Source organism: Drosophila rhopaloa, unplaced genomic scaffold (genome assembly GCF_018152115.1).
Source record: "Drosophila rhopaloa isolate 14029-0021.01 unplaced genomic scaffold, ASM1815211v1 contig_2, whole genome shotgun sequence".
Lineage (NCBI taxonomy): Eukaryota > Metazoa > Arthropoda > Insecta > Diptera > Drosophilidae > Drosophila > Drosophila rhopaloa.
In genome coordinates, this window is record NW_025335083.1 from 25,681,539 (window position 1) to 25,701,377 (window position 19,839).

At 43.7% G+C, this 19,839-nt stretch overlaps 1 protein-coding gene across 11 annotated transcripts in view; it reads left to right on the forward strand.

Annotated features, from left to right (window-relative positions):
• LOC108050694 (protein turtle) overlaps positions 1–19,839 on the forward strand; it is a 39,919-nt gene that overhangs the window by 15,753 nt on the left and 4,327 nt on the right. For 7 of the 11 annotated variants that reach the window (XR_001769596.2, XR_001769597.2, XM_017132481.2 and 4 more), the window contains exons 4-11: positions 1,141–1,262; positions 5,012–5,294; positions 6,290–6,531; positions 6,882–6,956; positions 8,696–8,966; positions 9,272–10,135; positions 10,469–10,552; positions 16,175–16,588. Coding sequence is in view for 8 of the 11 variants with exons in the window: in XM_017132481.2 (XP_016987970.1) it covers positions 1,141–1,262; positions 5,012–5,294; positions 6,290–6,531; positions 6,882–6,956; positions 8,696–8,966; positions 9,272–10,135; positions 10,469–10,552; positions 16,175–16,588 (2,355 nt within the window). In the remaining 3 variants the exon portion in view is untranslated. Of the gene's footprint in view, positions 1–1,140; positions 1,263–1,336; positions 1,346–5,011; positions 5,295–6,289; positions 6,532–6,881; positions 6,957–8,695; positions 8,967–9,271; positions 10,136–10,468; positions 10,553–16,174; positions 16,589–19,839 lie in introns of all 11 variants that reach the window. The other 4 variants (XR_001769598.2, XM_017132485.2, XM_017132483.2 and 1 more) reach the window with 3 other exon arrangements.

Below are 19,839 nucleotides of genomic sequence, written 5' to 3' on the forward strand. Positions count from 1 at the left end.
TGCTGTTTCCGACAATTCATTTGCATTTCCGATGCCGCTTGCCGAGCTTTGAGCTCTGCCCCGACTGTAAACGAAATTTTCAACTTGGTTGACCATGACAACGGCTTAGAAAAGCTCCAACTGCCGGAGAAGGGTGGCAGTTTCGGGGACGTTGCATACATAATAATGCCCAGTACACTCGCACCTCGGCACAATTTGAAGCGTCCGTCAAAGCCAGCAACAAGGAGCCTAATCAGCGCCTGTCAAGTGCCCACCGCAGTCCATCCTGGCACCTGCTCCTTCGCCACAGACAGGTGACAAACGCTAATGAAATGTCACGACTCGTTGTGAAGGCAGGGACATTCGGTTGAAAGCTGGTTTTCGTCATTCAGAGAGTTCTCTCTGATTTCTCACCTTGTGTGTGCGTGTGGTCAATAACTTTTATTCAAGCGGTCAGCCACTTGCATAGAGGAAAATTAAAACAAATACTAGGTACTAACTTTCAGAAAAGTACCATAAATAAATAAATTAAATGATCAAAAGTTAGGTAAAAATTAGTCTAGCTACATTCTGTTATGGACTTTTTTAACAGCTTCAGTCATTTAAACTTCATTGTCAACTGTTACTTAATTTTTCTCAGTGTCTCATGAGTGCATTCCTCTGCATATGCTGGCAATAGTTTTAGAAGCACACACATGTACCGACTTTCAATTGGATAACTGATTTGAAAACCAAAATGGAAGCCGGGTCAGCTATTGGTCCCTTGAGAGAGGAGGGGAGGGGAGAAGAGATGGGAGGGCAAAAACATCAGTCAATGACCAGCACTTGACATGTGACCGACATAGCCATCAACAAATCCATTTAAAAGTAACCTCTGGCATGCTGGGTTTCCCATTCTTTCCGCTATCACGGACTGTCAGCGAAATGGAATGGGATGGCAGACACGGGACATTTGTCGGGCCACGTAAATCGTGCTGAATGTCACGTCTAAATAGAAAGCAATAACGAGGACGGGACTGCGGATGTGGCTACGGAATTGGCCATATTATGGGCGTATCACGTTGGGGAATCCTTGCTGAGGTGGCAATCCCCCGCCGCCGATCCTTTCACATGTGTAACAAGTAATATATCTGAATCCCGCACCCCTTTTTCTATTTGCAGAAGACGCCGTGCACATCACGGCCATTCTCGGCGAGGGCGTCATCTTCAACTGCCATGTGGAGTTCCCCAACGACCATCCCGTGCCATATGTCCTGCAGTGGGACAAGAAGGTGAGCGAAACGGTACGATATCACAGTTAACATTTCTTCTCTAAACTCTCTTTTTTACATTGTTGTTCCGATACGCAAAAACAAAGCAAGAAAAAGTAAGAAACAGTCAGTCAGAACAGACAGACCCCACGCAGTAAACAAATAATGAACTACCAGCCTGTTGAACTACCGTAATCATATTCAGTGTTTTCTCAACTTATACCTACAATACCATATAACAACTCTAATGAGCCTTGTCCCCGATCAGTTACTCAGCCTGAGTTTAATTAATTTTGAGTTTTTTTAAAGCGCTGCAGTAACCAAATTATACAAGTTGATCCGATAACCGAACTATTGCCAATGCTCGTATTGTTTGTTGATGTCCATGCGATGCAGATAAACTATAACTTATAGCTTGAGATTGATCGTACTCGTGTATGTGTTTATGTGTTTTCATATTGGTAATTTGACTTTAGTTTTCCTCAGTTCGGTTCCTGTTTGCCTTGGTTCTCATTGCCATCAACCTATATCCCCCGACCTGAAATCGGGGGACCATCCCACCCCGACCTGACCTGACCTGCCCCCAAATCACCAGCTTACACATTATTTAAGATAGGCAGGCTTTCGGCTTTTCAAGCGGCCGCTACTGATCAGTTTTATAGATCGGATTCTTTGCGCCTCCTTTAAGTTCGCCCACAAAAGACACACACACACAAAATACTTCAACACTTTGAATCGAATTATTTTTGCGGCATTTGAAAATACGAAAGATGAAATTAATCAAATTATTTGTCAATTGAAGGAACGGGCTTCACAGCACCCGGACCAAAGAGAGCGAAAGAGAAGAAAGCAGTCAAAAATTCACATTCCACCAATAAAAAAAAATGGAAAATGAAATTCCATTTGCAAATCAAATCAAATCGAAATTCGTTCGCAATCGAAGCATACACAAAAATCTAGCTTAGCTGCTCACTGCAAACCAAATGAAAACGATTTCCACTCCTGTTATTCCTCAACCATGCAAATCCCAAACAATTAGCCACAACCATTCCTAGCCGAGCAAAAATATTGAAATCAAATTAGTCACATTGCCAAGAATTTAGTTGCGAGTGTTCAAAACTCTTTCATAAAATTCTGCACCACCCAACCACTCAACCACTCCCCATAGTGGCAGTCAGAGTTTGCAGAAATATGCTAATGTTTGGCAAAGTTGAGTCGCAGATAAACAGAGCAAAGATTCGTTTGGAATTCCACAACGATAACTGCGCAAACTTTTCAACTTTGCCACTCGGACAACCGATTGATGGCAGTGGGGCATATTTTTGGCATTTTCAACTGCCACTGCACATTCCCGTAGGATAAGCAAATTTTATTCCAATCTAATAAGCAAAAGGCGCAACGAAACACCCATCACATATATAGAGCACCACCACCCAGTCACGTCTTTCTCTCCATTCATCTTTTCATTTGGCCTTTTTTGTAATTTAATCCAATTATTTTGCCAGCCCTTACTGCATGCTTAATGTGTATCAACCTATTTTACTTGCCCCCCACTTGCAAAGTTTGATGAAGCCAACTAACGTGGGCAACCTCAGCACCGACTTGAACCCAAACAGCTTACTTTCCATAATTTCGAGCACGCCTAAGCCAACACAGGCGAGCAACTTTCTTCGGGGTTTCGGCTGCAGCCTGATAGCAAAAACTAGGAAAAACCGCAAGGATAATAAAGTGGAAAATGCCAGCGAAGGCAGGATGAAAAGGACGAAGTCGTGGGCGTCAAAGTCACGACTGTCCTTCGCTAAGCGAAATGCAGTCAAAGTTGCGCGAGTATGTGTTTTGCCGGCCAGATAACGTCTCCTGTTTTTTTGTGCCAACTTAAAAGTTTTACAAGCAATTTTAATGCCAAACAAAGTTATAAGTACTGCAAAAAGTATGTTTATGTTTTGTCGCGATAAAAATACGCACACCGCATGTGGAAAAGGGACAGCGAGCAGTCGGTAAATGGCCGAATTAAAGGGATTACCATGGCTTTAGCTTTTAATTTATGCGCTCGTATTTCGCTTACTCTCGTATATCTGCCGCGTTCCCTGTAATTACGTTCATTGCTGGGCCATAAAAGCGAAGGAATTCTGGTTTTGTCAGTCGGTATTCATTAAAGGTTGTCTACTTTTGCTACCAGCTCTCCCTTTAAAGAGAAGTCCCCGAAGCACGAAAAACAGGGGGCGTGATGGTCGGGGGTTGCCTTAGTTGCCTTAGTTGCAATCTAAATTAATTGCTACTGAATAAATTAAGCGGAAAAATGTTTGCCAAGCCAACTTATGACGCTTCTGCGAGTGCGAATATTAATTTTGGCCCGAGCCAAAGGACCTCCTCTGTGTGTCCCTGAATGTCTGCCCCTTTTCCGAGCCTGTGCGCTGCCAACGCAAATTATTTCATACGTCAGGCGAGGAAATTATTAAAACGTCTATAAGTTTTAATAAGCGAAACAGACGCAGACACAGGGCCTATCTCCCAGCTCACGTCTAATTAGGGAAATAAATCGATTAGCTCGGCCTGGGACAACATGGCGTATGAGCAATTTGCTTACCAATTATTTATGTATACGCAATTATGCCGCTATCTATGCCACACACACAGCTCGGTGTTTAATGCCCTCCACTTAGACAGGGACAGGATCTGTGCTCCCCTAGTGTTAATGCCTGGCCAGGTCCTGTTGGTCATGCGAAAGAATTCAAATCGAAAATGCACTCGGTCCAATGCATATGACGGGGTCCTGTGAGTAAAACAAACAAAAGGCCAAGTTGCACATGGAAGGGATGGATAAATGGAGGGGATTTTGGGGGCGAGTGCAGGTTAACCCCAATTTTTGTTGCCTGCCTCGAAATATATTTTACATGCACATTTTTTATCTGCACAAGCTAGAATTTCAAATGTATCTCTTGGCCCTCGTTGTTTTAGTTGCTGCCACACACACACACACACAGAGACAGATGATTTATTGTTGCCAGCGTGTCCCTGGCACACTACAAAAATACTATGTGTGTGTGAGTGGGTGGGTGGGAGGATGTCTTCTCCCTTTTCCGCCCTTCCACTTTTCCTCCGGCTGTTGATGAGCATGCAAAAAGGACGATGGGGGGGGAGGGGGGAGGAGCAAGTGGTGAGCCCAGGATCTGGGGAGTTCGTGTTGACAGTGAAAATGTGTGACCATGTCTGTGTATATAGTTTGTGTATCTGCGAGAGCGCTTGTTTGTTTGCTGGCATGTTTACCATGCGGCAGCGCAATTTCTCCACGTTAACGTGATGAGTTTTTGTTTTGACTGTTTGTAGATTTTACTTTTACAGACAGAACGCAGTTATGTTACCCCGCAGCTATGTCGCAACTCAATTTATTTGCGACAGTTGTTAGTTGTTTGCGTTGTCTCAGCGGGGAAGTCGTCGGGAAAGTTTCCACAATTCCCGAAAAGCGTTAATCCCCTTTTGCACCTGCATGCCACAGCGTAGATTTAAGTGTTTAACTGTAGTGATGGCATGATCCTAGCGCATAAGCACCCTGTTCTATGTACATATTCCCTCAACTCGCGACTCATAAACCCAATCATAACCATAGGTTAAATTACCAAGTTGAAGCGTACCAGAAACCAGTCTCTCGTTTGTCGTATGTACAAATGCCATGGCACATTCCATGCTTAAAACGCATTCCAGACAGACCAAATCAAGAATCAACTCCGCTCACTGGCAGGTTAAGCCGAAGACTAATTCCCACATATATCCTCCTTCTCAAGGGCTCCGATCTGCCCATCTACATCTGGTATGAGAGCTATCCGGAGCACATTGAGGAGGGCTACAAAGGACGCGTGTCTCGCGTGTCGCAGGACTCGCCCTTCGGCTCCGCCTCGCTCAACCTGACCAACATCCGGGAAACGGACCAAGGATGGTACGAGTGCAAGGTCGTCTTCCTCAACCGGGACCCCAAGCAGCCTAAGAACGGTACATGGTTCCACCTAGACGTACATGCACCGCCGCGCTTTAGTGTTACGCCAGAGGATATTATATACGTTAATTTAGGTGAGTATTTTAAAATGGGACTCCGCGGGTAAAAAAAAAATCTCAAAATATATTTTTTAACAAACAAATTCATATCTATATTGATAACAAAACAATGTCTAGTTTAGAGAAGTTATTTATTCCAAACACTTGTAACATTTCTCTGTCCCAAGCGGTCGATTGTAGTATAGATATTTTAAAAATTTAACAAAACCACCGATAAATTATCGACACGATACCTATTTATCGAGATATTCTGTCATCGCTATCGTGACTGCAAAGCCCACCCATTTGCTCTCTAATAAATAGCAAGGCCATAAATAAGCGCATTCGGCTGGCCAACTTATTTGGGGGCTGTCATCTCACAGAATTAAGTGGAGTGCGACCCCCACACGCTTTCGACCCACTTTCGAGTGTGTCAAATGGCCGGCCATTTGTTGCAGCGCCCGAATGAGTTTGTCACCTTAAGAACTTATATTCCCAGGAGTCGTAAAAAGTGCCACCTAAACGAGTGATGGCCGCCCATTTGTCATCTTCCGATTCCAAAAGTGGTAGAGGTTCGGCGGTGGCTCACGAAAATCGATAAGCTCTTTATGCTCACAATCGTATCAAATCAAATTTCCGTAGCTTAATCAAAGTTAAAATGTGTACAAGTCCAAGTGGCGGGCGAAACAAAAGGCGGTTGCCGGAAATGCGTTGAGCGAAAATGGCGCTGCAGCGCATAAATCAGACAAACACAACGGCCGATGGAGAACAACGGGGCCAGTGAGGCGAACAGTGGGGCACTGCAACAAAGAGCCCGCTTCCATTGTCTGCCGCAAATGTTGGTGGTGTGGCAGGACGAAGGACAGTAGACAAAAGACAGCCGAGCCGGAAGGACCCGCCTCCTTGAAACCAAAAAGCGTAACAATTGCCACCACTTACCTTATTAATTCCTCGCTCTCGTTTTCTTTCCTGTAGTTGTCCTGATTCTCATTCTCATTCTCATTTTGTTCTTGCACCACATTTCCTTGCAGGTGATTCAATTATACTCAATTGCCAGGCCGATGGCACGCCCACACCGGAAATACTCTGGTACAAGGATGCCAATCCCGTCGATCCCTCGCCCACGGTGGGCATCTTCAACGACGGCACCGAGCTGCGGATCTCCACCATTCGGCACGAGGACATCGGAGAGTACACTTGCATTGCACGCAATGGTGAGGGGCAAGTCTCCCATACGGCCCGTGTTATAATCGCGGGCGGCGCTGTAATCATGGTAAAAACCTAAATACAAATCACTTAATTTTGAGATACACGGCGGGGTGTCCCAGAAATTATTTCCAACCATAGGTCAAATTTTTGATACACAGTCAAAATTTTAAAATTCTGGAGCGTTGAAGGAGTTTTCTGATGAATTTCAAACCAGCAGTCCCGAAAATCATCATCGATTTCTGGGACATCCCTGATAGAACACAAAAACCGACCGAAAAGTAGTGTTTGGGGGGGAGAGAGAGTCCTGAGAGTTAGGGTGGACACAAAAACCCCGGGGTCCATCAGGTTACTAATGCGTAGTTTCTTTACCCCCGCGTTCACACTGCCCAAATCCACTCCCCAAAAATATCGTAGGATAAGGCGGCGCCCGACAAACACACGCGCACCAAGTCCAAGTCGAATGCCGTGAATGAGAGGCTGACCATACGAGTAAGTCCCAACTGAAAATCGCTCCTTGCATTTTGCATTCGGCATCCTGGCATCCTGGCATTCCGCATACTGCATAATCTGTTCAACGCTTTCCCATTAACTAAGCCCAAAGCCGGCTACCGACGCCCATTCGCAGCAAAACCAATCGCTCTGAATGCTCCTGGCTGGAGGATTTGGAGAGCAGCCGACAACGGCTTCAGAAATCACCAGACTAAACCATGTCCAGATTCCGATTCCGGGGGCTTAAGCACCCCGAAAAACGAGGAAAAAAAACAGTAACAAGCGTGAAACTTTTTGTGCCTCCATGTGGCCTCCATCCGGCCCGTATTTACATGCCAGGAAGGCAGACCCCCTTATAAAACGGCAAAACAGAACAGAACGGAACGGAACCGAACAGAACAGAACCAGCAGAAGGAGCACAGGAGCACTCGGTACACTTGACATGGTCATTCGCCTAGTCTCAGGCAGATCCCCCTATTTACAAACTGCATACAAGCATGCTCACATGGCCCACTCACACCCACCCCGCCCACTTACTCGTTCACCGCCCATTATGGGAGACCTTCGTGCATGTGTGTGGGTGGAACATGGCCGTCGTCGTCGTCGTCTGTATAGCATACTTTTGTGCGCGCACGCTAATGCATTTGCATTTCGGTTATTTACAGTTAGCTGCAACTGCAAAAAAATGGGGGAGGGAGGTAAGCCTTCACAGTGCGAAAAAAGTAGTGCTTAAAAATGTAAAAATATTTTTTAAGGCGCCAACAAAAATCTGAAGGTACTTCTTCTTGTAACTGCCATCCCAGTTTATTATTAATACAGTCTGGTATATAAATCATAAAAACCTTTCAAGAAATTATTTAAACCAGTAAAAAACTTTTTTTTCACTGTTTCTCACAAACAGTTCTGGCTTTTTGGTCTATACAAGTATACAAGCTGGCTTAGGATTTTCCGCCCTACATGCACAATTGGTTGGCGTCTTAGAGAGCTTGAACTTTGACCTTTGGCTGGCATTTCAAGCAAGCCAAGAAAAGCATGCAGGAGCAGAGAGGGAAATGCACATACCTCGAGCTTCAATTACTGCTCAAGCTTGCAGCAATCTGCACATAAATATTTCAATAACATTTATCTGGCCACAGGCAAAGTGGACATTTATAGATGACCCAAGGGAAATCGAGGCAAACCAAAGGCAGGCAGATCAGGCCAATTCAATTTACGAGCCCATTTTAGGGCACCAGCAGTCAACCCACATCAATTTTGGCCATAACTAAAACTAATTCAAATGAAACAGTCTGCCAGCAAATTGCCCGAAAGCAAAGCGGCGGCAAATGTGCCCATTAAATAAACGAAGCCCCAGCCCCGCAGAAGGGGCAGAATGCACTCATGCAATTACCAGGACGGGAAAGGGGTCCGTAATGTTTGGCTCCTGACAGTTGACTGACAAGTTGTCAATGGCAGCGACCAGGGGGAAACGGAGCACATTTCATAGCTGTGACAGCAGAAATGTTATTTCTCAGGAGCGAGTGCACACAAAGGATATCGATGACGGCGACAGCCAAAAATTAGCTGTCAAGCTCCAGGCTCCAAAAGGGACCGGCCAGGGGCTGTTCCTTCCATGGCTCATGATTTGAATTAGTCAACAGCACAGTCAATCGTCATAAGTTTGCAGTTCGTTACTCGCTACTGAGCCACTTTTCTAAAATGTATTTTCCGCATCCCTTTCTCCACCGCCGTCGAAACAGGTGCCCCCGACCAACCAAACGAAGATCGATGGCGACAAAGCAATATTTTCCTGCGAGGCTAAGGCCATGCCCGGCAACGTCACGGTGCGTTGGTACCGCGAGGGATCCCCCGTCCGGGAAGTGGCCGCCCTGGAGACCCGCGTCACCATCCGCAAGGACGGCTCGCTCATCATCAACCCCATCAAGCCGGACGACTCGGGCCAGTACCTGTGCGAGGTGACCAACGGTATCGGAGATCCGCAGAGCGCCTCCGCCTACCTCAGCGTCGAATGTAAGTATTAACCCTTACCTGTAAGGATACCAAAAAATATACGATTATATTTGGATATCAACTATATCTTTAGTTTCAAAAGATTTAACTCTAGTTGTTAACTTTTCGATATCTGTGTCCCCATATACTTTCTCTATCGCACATATCCTAACTGTGTATGCAAAATTGGTATTGAACTACCTTATTGTAACTAAAAATCCAATCATATACCCGTTTATCCTTCTTGTAATTTAAATTATATCAACTCCGTTTGTAAAACTATTCATATGACGATCCCTATCTACCTTTTCCCACTTTCCTTGCAGATCCCGCCAAGGTCACCTTCACGCCCACGGTGCAATACCTGCCGTTCCGGCTGGCCGGTGTGGTCCAGTGCTACATCAAGTCGAGCCCCCAACTGCAGTACGTGACCTGGACGAAGGACAAGCGTCTGCTGGAGCCGTACCAAATGAAGGACATCGTGGTGATGGCCAATGGATCGCTGTTGTTCACGCGCGTGAACGAGGAGCACCAGGGTCAGTACTCCTGCACGCCGTACAATGCACAGGGAACGGCTGGAGCCTCCGGAATCATGGACGTACTCGTGCGGAAGCCGCCTGCCTTCACGGTGGAGCCGGATACGCTGTACCAGCGCAAGGTGGGCGACAGCGTGGAGATGCACTGCGATGCCATGGAGGCGGAGGGCACCGAGCGGCCCACCATCAAGTGGCAGCGGCAGGAGGGCGAACAGCTGGCCGAGTCGCAGCGCAATCGAATCAAGATCTCCGGCGGCAACATCACCATTGAGAATCTGCGGAGGGAGGACTTCGGCTACTATCAGTGTGTGGTGTCCAACGAAGTGGCCACCCTGATGGCCGTCACCCAACTGGTGATCGAGGGCACCCAGCCGCATGCCCCCTACAACATCACGGGCAAGGCCACCGAGTCCTCGATAACGCTGCAATGGCTGCCAGGATACAGCGGTGGTTCGGAGTACAAGCAGGACTACACGATCTGGTTCCGGGAGGCGGGCGTCAACGACTGGCAGACGATCTCCGTGACGCCCTCGGGCAGCACACAGGTGACCATCAATGGACTGGCCTCCGGAACCACCTACGAGTTCCAGGTGGTGGGACGCAATGTCCTGGGCGACGGGATGATGAGCAAAGTGATGACTGTGCGCACACTGGGTAAGTCCTTTCGGTCCTCTCCGCAATTCTGTCTTTCGTTCGCTTGCTCTTTACTTTTTTGGGTTCTTGCTGCAGTCGCTCCCCGGCATATCCTGCACATAGTCTCTCATGAAAAAAACCTCTGCACAAAACTGAATCTGGATTGGCTCTAACATAACGCTCTTGTTTTTCTCTCGTTTTCTTCTCTTTTCCTCACCGACCTCCATCGAAACAAAACCGCTACTCGATCTAACTTTCTCATACTAATCATGCGCGCAATCAATGCAAACTGTCAAATGCCAAACCTCGACCACGAATTTTTCCTGGGAACCACGGAAAATTCGGGTTCAATAGAAGACGCTCCGGCAGCGCCACGTAATGTCAAGGCTGCAACACAACCGCCCGACTCATTCTTTCAGCTAATGCCAGACGAAGCTGGTAAGAAAAAAAAACCCAACCGTAACTCCCTAGTATGCGTAGTTGTAAATAAGAATCGGAAGTAGAACGTCAGCCCGCAAACTAAACCGCAAACGCAGCCACCGACGTACAACGATAAAATCCATATTATTTGAACTACCAAATGATGATTTCTGCATCATTGCTATTGCGCCAGTATTCTTCGCCCTTTTATTACGTAACCTAAGACTGAGTGATATAAAGCAAATTAATCGATCTTTAAAGGGGGTCTATAATATCGATCTTTTATTGTATTCAAAAACAAAAACCAAACCAGTATAGTGCATGATTGTGTAGCTTCTGTCGTAGCCTTCTGTTTTATTTTGAAATTGAAATATTTTAAATGATAAGTGTGGAAAAATAGAACAAATCAGATAGTTAGTTCTTCCATTATCTTCAATAATGAAGAGCTAACATTAAGGACATTTAATTTTTTTTGTGAGAACTTTTTTTTTAAGATTTTTGAGGTTAGATCTAAAAGAAACCCTAAATTTTATGATGATTGGCATTTTTCTCAATTAAAAATAAAGTAGGTGGATGCATATAAGTAAGAGAAAAAACCATTCAAAAACACATGACAACCCCTTCTGGATAGTTTCTTCGCCCCATTCCCTAGTTTGCATAAGGCTTTTATGTATCCCAAACCGAAACTGTAAATATCCACATTTAATTTTCGACATTTCACCAAGTTCTTGGAAGGTCTGAGTTCTTAGCCTTCAACCCATTTTCCAGCCGACTGATGGCCCTCCTTTTACACCCTCCCCCCCTTGTGGTGAACACAGCCCAATATCCCACCCTCCCCAATGAATTCAATATTCATTTTGGCTTTTGGGGCCAGCTACAAAAAAAGCAACAATTAAATATTCAAACCAATTATACAGGGCTCCCCATTTATTGGCTGCCAAAGCACGCCCCGAATTCGCGCCATTTCCCACGGGGCATAATTTGCCACATGTGCTGGGGATTCTGGCCCTGGTCTTTTGGCCTGGATGCGAATATTACATTTCTGGCTCTCACGCACACAGCGACGACTATCTGGGATCTCGGTTCGCGTGTGTGCGTAATTAAAACAGTTTGGTCCCACATTTAATTATTTAAATTAATTGAACTGTTTTTACAACTGCTGCCGCTGCCACTGCCCCGTTGCTCTTGTTTTTTGTCCGTGTCTTGCAGGTTGTGTGCGGTCGATATGACAACGCCCACGCCGAAAAAAGCGAGCATAGGGTGGCGTAATTTAAACAACCATATTACCAAATGCCGAGGCACATTTAACAAGCACGCCCGCCACGCCCCCTTTAGATCCTACCGCCCCCTCTGCTGGGGGCGCCGTAGGTGCGGCAATTTGAATGCCTTTGTCGACGTTGCCGCGTGTTTTTCCAACCGCTTTGCGATAATAGTTAATTTTATCCTTGCTCTCTGTCTCTTTTGCTCCCCCACTCGTTGTGTAGTTTTCCCCTTGTATATATGTAAGCCCCCCCCGCCCTCCACTCTCACACACACACAAATAAATGTTTTCCCCCATTTAGCGCATTTAATTTACTTGCATTAGTCTGCGTGAATGTGTGTGTGTGTGCGTGTATCACAGTGCGTATACGTGTTGGCGCACGCGTAGGTTAAAAAATAAGGAAAAACGCTACAAAATATCAAATGGAAAAACAACAACAAGGGCGAAACAAAAAAGGCGGCAACTCTGGCGGCAAATGTGCGCCGTGTTGTGTAATGCAACCCTGGATTTCGTGTACGTGTGTACCTTTTTTTGGCGCTTGTAACGAAACACCTACCAACAACAACAACCATCCAATGCCACCGCCCATCCAACCACCCACAAAACACCATCCATCCTAAAACCACCCAACACCCAGCGCCTCATTTCATTCTCAGCAGCCCAGCAACAACAATAACAACTACAACAACAACTACAGCAACAACAACAACAGTAACTAAAACAACAGCAGCCGCTAAAGCAAACGCCTCGCAAAAAATTGTATTTCCTTTGGCTTTTATTTTTCTGCTTTTTTTTTCTTATAATATTTCCTTTTTTAAATCCTGCATAAAACATCAACGGTAAACCATTTGCCACTGCCCAACCATACACCCCCTCACCCCCTCCCCACCCCTTACCATCCACCCATCCACACGTGCGCTTGTGCATCTGTGTGTGTATGTCCGTGCCGCATTTGTTTATGTCAAGCAATTTTCATACGCCATGTAGACCCGCTGACGCTGGCATTTGCTCACACCCACCATAAAGCCACCCACCACCCACCGCCCAGCTGAGTGGGTGGTGCAAAGCGGTGCGTGCTGCTTTCCTTGCTGTTTTATCCATACGGCAGCGCTTAAAAATTAATAACAACAATGCGAGCAGCAGGCAGCGCGCTACTTCAACGTTTCAAACATTTCTGCTCTGACATTCGGTAAAATAAAGCACGTGAAGCTCAAAAGTAGGATACCCTGTAATCCGTGACGGGCTAGCTCTCAAATTATGTGTATTCTTGGCAGCCATAAAAATATTTAATCCATTTTAAACCGTTACTAGTCGAATGTTCTGGATAGTATAAAAATTTACGAATTAAAATACCCAAATATTTTAGGCATTTGGCTTTCTGATTGGCTATAAATAATCCAAGAGAATTCTTTTCTCAGTTTCAGGACAAAATTTCTTTTTATATAATTTAAGATATAAAGATTACATAAAACTAAGAGGCTTGGTTCAGACACCTTTTAATACTGATCCTAGAACCTAGTATCCACACAATAGGCATACCTACATCAGAAGAAGTGAAAACTAACCAGAGAAAATGCATGTCAAGGCTGATTATAAGCGAAAGCTCACACATGTGCACTTATGAATATTCAATGCATTTCTCTGTCATAATTACAGCACTGGTTTTGTTGCCGTGCTGGTTTTTAACTTCTTGGGGCAGCAGAATTTGCATTCGATCAAGGTAAACTAATCGAGGGCTCGATGCTCGAGTGATTAAGTTTTCCTCAGAGGAAGCGCCCTTTGACCTTTGCCAACTATGACCTCTGTAGTTAGCACAACTTTCGGTATTTGGATTGCACTTTCTTTCAATTTCCCAACACGCACCACCTCACTTTGCACACTTTATTTTAATTATTTAATCGACTTGATATGATTTGAATTTTGTGTTTTTGTGTTTACAGACCTCTTAGCCTATTTTGACATTTACTTTCACACCGACTCGCATGGCAAGCTTGTTTACTCGCCGCCCAAATTGAGAGTCAAAGGTACTCGTATCACACATCACTACATAATAAAATAGCAGAGTGTTCAGTAAAGTTTTAAATGTGTAAAGGTTGTAAAGTTGGCAAGACTTGTACTGAGGAAGTAAAAATTTAGTTATTTATGTTTATTTTATTAAAATCGCAAAAATGAATGATACAGTATAAGTTTTTACACATTAAAGCATTTGCAACTTAACTGAACAACCTATATAAGACCGGCCTTGCATTATTTTTTCGCTATTTTTTTCACTTACAAGTGGCGCTTAAGTATTGTCTCTGTCTTGTGAAACAGCTAGTAATTCCTGCAAGCCAACTGCAGATTTACTGCGGGTCACCCCGAACCCTCCCCCGGAATCCCACTGCTGCAGTCATAAATAACATTTAACCGTGCGACGAAGACTCGTGCCTTTTTATACCCCAGTCTACCCTTGACATTTTTACAGTCCGTCCGTCTGTGTCTACCCATCTCATTTAGGCCTTTTTCCCAGCCGCTTTTCCCGGGCCATTTTGCTTTTTATGTTTGTCACTTGTCTCGTTTATGTTATGTCAAATCTGCGCACATTTTTTATGCGGGCCGAGAATTAAAGGGTTGCCTGCTCATTTGTGCCCCATTCGCATAATCAACTTTTGATATATGCGACAAGTATGCGCTTTCAAATCCCACGAGGGCTCTTTAAAAGCATTTTTAATTAACATACATACATATATAATGAGCGTGGCATTTTTCGTTAGCGCCATCGTCATAATAAATGGCATGCACTTATCGCCGCATGTGGGGAATCCCCCGAAAATCCCCTCCCCCCCAATATCCTCGCATTCGCACCGTCAGCTCATCTAAACTCTAAACACACTTCAGATACACACACTCGCCAGCCATCCACACATCGCATATATCGTTTAATGCTGTTCTAAATTTCATAAGCGCCTTTGGGAGCTACGAATTGGGCGCCATTTACATGACATATTGTGTATTTCTCCAAGCAGTTTTAATTTGCATTTGCATGTGCGACAAGCTGAATCCAAAATACAGAATACATAGCCCTGAAATCCCAAGGAGACCGGCAGTTAATTGCATCGGGCACGAGTTCTCCAATCAGGAGGTCCTGACAAGCGTACCGAGAATTCAGGTTATCTATGCCTATAATTCGTTTGCATACACTCAGGAGTATCCTTCTCAGCCTTGTGTTTGCCAGTCCTGTCGTATTTTTTGTATCACTCTTTCCATTTGCGAACACGAAAGGAAGTCGGGGCCCACAAGAATTCAAATGCGAAATACAAAAATGGAAAGTTTTATGTGTGTATGCTAATTAAAATGTGTTTTTGTCAATCCCCTCACAACCAGGGCTCGTAGTCATGAATAAATGCATGGTGCAAAAAAGAAAAAGGTTGCAAAGAGTTGCAAAAAGCCAAATGGAATTTTCATAAAGCTTTTAAGCGTAGCGAAAAAACGAAATAAATAAAATCACCTAAAACAAAGAAGGGCGAAGCTTACACTGGGAAACACATATAGGTACTTATCGGAAATAACTTAATATTTGTTTTTATTTAATTTGTTGTTTAACAGCATTTTAGTTGAACCTATTGGTAAACAAATTCAAATGAAATTAAATTAAAAGAGAATGAAAGAAGGTTAATGACAAAAGGTAATAAAAGGGCAGTGGAAAATCCCTCGCGCAAATAAACAAAGCGTAAAATGAAATGCAAATAAATCAAAATAATAAAAAGATTACACTCAAAAACAAAAATGCTTTGAAATTGGAACAAAAATTACTTAAAATCTGGAGGTTAATTCTTGTATCCAATAATGTTGAATAAAACAGTGACATTCTTATATGGAATTTAATGATCTATGAAAATTTAATAATGTTGTATTGTCTCTTATTCAAATACTTGCCTCAATTGTTTTAAATGTATACATATTTGGATGTCGGATTTAACCTTTGTACGTTGTTGGCAATTGAAATTGGCTTGCGACGAGTTTAAATTGCTGACTGGAAAACAAGGCAGGACAAACAGGCCTGTAAAAAAAGGGCCCCAAAAAAAAGGGATGTTTATGCCAGAAAAAAATCTACCAAAATATCGCGTTAAATATAAAGTTATACATCATAAATATTGAACTATTAAAGACCAAGAAATTGATTAAAAGTCTAACTAAAAATGTTGAAAAGCGAGATATCAAAAGTAATTAATTAGCTGTATTAACATCGAATGACGATTTAAGTGTCAAAACAATATCTATAAAGAGTATTATGGCCATCTTTAAGATAAATAAGATTTACCGGACCCTATAGCAATTTCATGTGCATACTAACGATTCGTTTTTTCCTCCATTTCCCTTTCGCACACCCTTTAAACCAGGTCCCAAGCCCGGACCTCCCAGAAATGTCTCCGTGACGGAGGTGTCGAACGGATTCCTCATCACGTGGCAATCTCCGCTGGAGCGGGCGCACATCGTCAAGTTCTACACCATCAAGTACCGGACAGATGCGCAGTGGAAGACTTTGAACCGGGGACAAATCCGGCCGGAGGAGACGCAGTATCTGGTGAAGAACCTGGTGGGCGGAAGGACGTACTACTTCCGGGTGCTGGCCAACTCGGAGAAGTCGTACGAGTCCAGCGACGAAGTGAAGTTCCCTGTGCCGGCACGTGTCAAGCACAAGGCGATTACCGCCGGCGTCGTTGGGGGCATCCTGTTTTTTATTGTTGCGATCATTTTATCGGTTTGTGCCGTAAAAATTTGCAATAAACGTAAACGACGAAAACAGGAAAAAGGTAACACTGAGGCAAAAGCTAACACACACTTGAAATGGTTTTTGATGACAATCACAAAATGATAATGCTAATGATAATGCTAACGATATAGATGTACCGATGATCCGTGCAATACTAATATCAAATTACTCGTAACAGTAATAATCGATGACGATGTACTTGTTGTTGGCGAACCCCAAACCATTACCATGATAATTAACCCTCTCTAAAAGGCGCAAAACTTACTAACGTACTTAAGCAGCCACTAATTAATAAAAACCTATCGATGATTTGACCTTCCGACGGCAAAGGCCACCCAATTGTCGATAACTATTAACCGATTACCGATTACCATTACTTGCCGAGCTTTTTATGAGTTTTGCTTCGGCCTTGCAAGCCTTTTCAATTCAAGTTTTCCTCTTTTCCCGCCTTTGGCAATGGAAATTTTCTTCCGTTTCCCATTCAGTTTCGAAACATTGGTTTGTTCAACAACAACAGCACATTGGAATTTGCATTTAAAACCGTTTGTTTGCCCAAAGTAAAATATTTGACAAAATTTCTGAGCCGTCGAGGCGTTTGATATGAAATTCTCCATAAATTATGCCTGTCTGAGAGTATGATTTGTACGTTTTTGTTGTAGTTGTGCAAGTAAAATTGAGTTACAATTTGGCAAAAGTTGCTGCAAAATCTCTGTATATATATATTTACATACTAATTGGATTTCGGTTTGCTTTTCTTTATTTGATTATCCTTCCTTTCGGTTTCTGATTTTATACGCTCTGAGTTCTTATTTTGGGGCTTGAAAGCCCTTGTCCCCCCGCTCGTCCCCCCGCCCACCCTCGGTCCCACAATCCATTTCCGTAGACAAAAGTGACTCCCTAAGATCTTAGTTAAAAATCGGCCATGAGACCTTATAACTTTTATTTTGCATTCCATTACTTAACCTTCCGTTTGTATCATTGGGTCTAATTTTCTTAATCAACCTGGCTTCATAGTGCTTTGCAGCCTGTTTGTTTTCGAATTCAACGCATGAACATATTAATAGTTGTTGCCACTTTAGTTAAGCATTAACCGAAGATGAGAAAAGCAATCGTTTAAGCTCTATTTGTGCCTGTCCCCGTCTCCCGGGGAAACTCCTTTCGAAAGCCGTATGAAAAACCCGGCTGAAGTTGAGCGGAAATTGAAACTGCCAGGGCCAGAGGACGAGTACCAGGACATCCATTATTCGATGCCTGCTGGCTTTAATGCAATCGAACCAAACCCGGACCGAACCAAACCAACCCAAACCGAACAAAACCGACCTGAACCGTGTGCATATCGAACCTCTGTCTCTGCCTTTTGTTATGTTTTTTGCTTTAAACTGTATTTTAAGTGGATTAATTAATGTTGCGTTGTTTAAATCAATTATTTATGTATTCTTTCCGAGACCCCCCTTTCCCCACACACTTACACAACACAGAAAAAAAAAAACAAAGAGCAGGGAAATTGCGAATTTTAAAATCAATGCAGCCCATTACTGAGAATTATAATGTACATACGTATATTCTATACAGAACACATTGTTCTAAATTTTTTCCCATAATTTTTTTTTTTTTTTTTTGCTGCGGTAGGCACATTACGATAAATTAACGTAAAACCAATAATTGTATAAATGTGACAAGCTGATAGCGCTGATGATAGAAATACCTTTATCTACGAACCATTGACAAGCATGTTCTTGGCCAAATCGTCGTTGTTTCTGCCCAGGGCTGAGTTCATGACAGATAAAGGTATTTGCACCACAGAGGAGAACAACAAATACGAAAATCTATATACATGGCGAATGACCATTTATATAGCACAATACTGGGCAGACGTTTTTTGTAAACAATTCACGCACAAAGATGGTAAAATAAGGCCCACAAACAATGTCGATAGAGCGACGCTTGAGCAATCGAATCTAGAAAACCAAAACCGAATCCGAAGCATAAAATGATCGCGTCGTCAATTGATCGGTAAAATCCAGTGCACAGCTGTCCTTCGCCCTTGTCCGCCCAACTGCTGGGACTCCAAATAGGTGGCATTCTACCATCATGTGATTCTAATGAAGTCCGAGTTGGGCAGTCAAAAGGTGGAGCGACGGAGCACGAAGTAAAGTAACCCAAAATTAAAGTAAGGCATATAGTAAGACCCCACTTAAAAAACCCCAACATCGATGCAAGCAAGGGTAAGTTTTTGCAATCATTTTAAGTCGATGTCGTGTGCCACAGATCCTGAGTACTGACAACAACTAAAGGTTATTTTCAGACGAGTTCCCATCACCCCAACAACCAACCAACCAACTAACCAACACTGACATCACCACAACCAACCACTCGTCGGTGTTTCATCGATTAAGCATCCGCATTCCACTAACAATCCGCAATCCGTCGGTTATATGTTGTCAGTGCTTCTCTTCTCGGGCAGATCTATCAGATACTGCCCGCCGCAGCCGCACTTTCTCGAGTATCTCAAGCACCCCACACTCCAGACCTCACAGATTTCATAATTACCCAAAACACACAAGCACCTCCAAAAGAAAACATGAAAAAAAAGGCGAAACAAAAAACAAAATACTTCTCAACACTTTTCGTTTTTGTGAGAATCACTTGTTCTGCGGCAAAAGTTTTGCCGCTCGACTCTTTGTTTTTCCGCTTTTCCTCAGTTTGTTTTGCATCCATACCCATAATCCCCATATAATCAGACATATTTGGTTTTCGATTTGCATTAAACTTGAGTTCCGTTCTCTCTCTCTTTTCCGTTGCCACAATTCGTAACTTGACCATTCAAAAGCCATTTCACGTGTCATTGTTTTTTTCCAACCATTCGAAGCCAGATCCTAAATAAAATACTGCGAAGAGCACACGGCTGTGTATATGCACCTCGGAGTGTGTGTATATGTTGTGTATACACCAAGTTTTCGCATACAGCCGTATATATGTGGGTTCCCCGGCGGTGAATTAGTTTGTCATCGACAACGTCAACCGTCAATCGCAGCTGGCCGGAGGCAGAATTTCGATTTAGTTGGCATTGTTTAAGTCCATGTCCATGTCCACGCCCCCGTAGCCGCCGTTCAATTACCCAAACTCTCTGCAAAATTAGCCTCCTGGTTTACTAATTGGCTCCTCCTTCTTGCTCCACATGTAATTGCAACCCCAATCAACTGAAACTAACTAACAACATAGTTTAGTCGTAGTCATCTAACTGCTAACTGGTAAACGGCCACTGTTATCTGCTAACTGGCAACTGTTTAA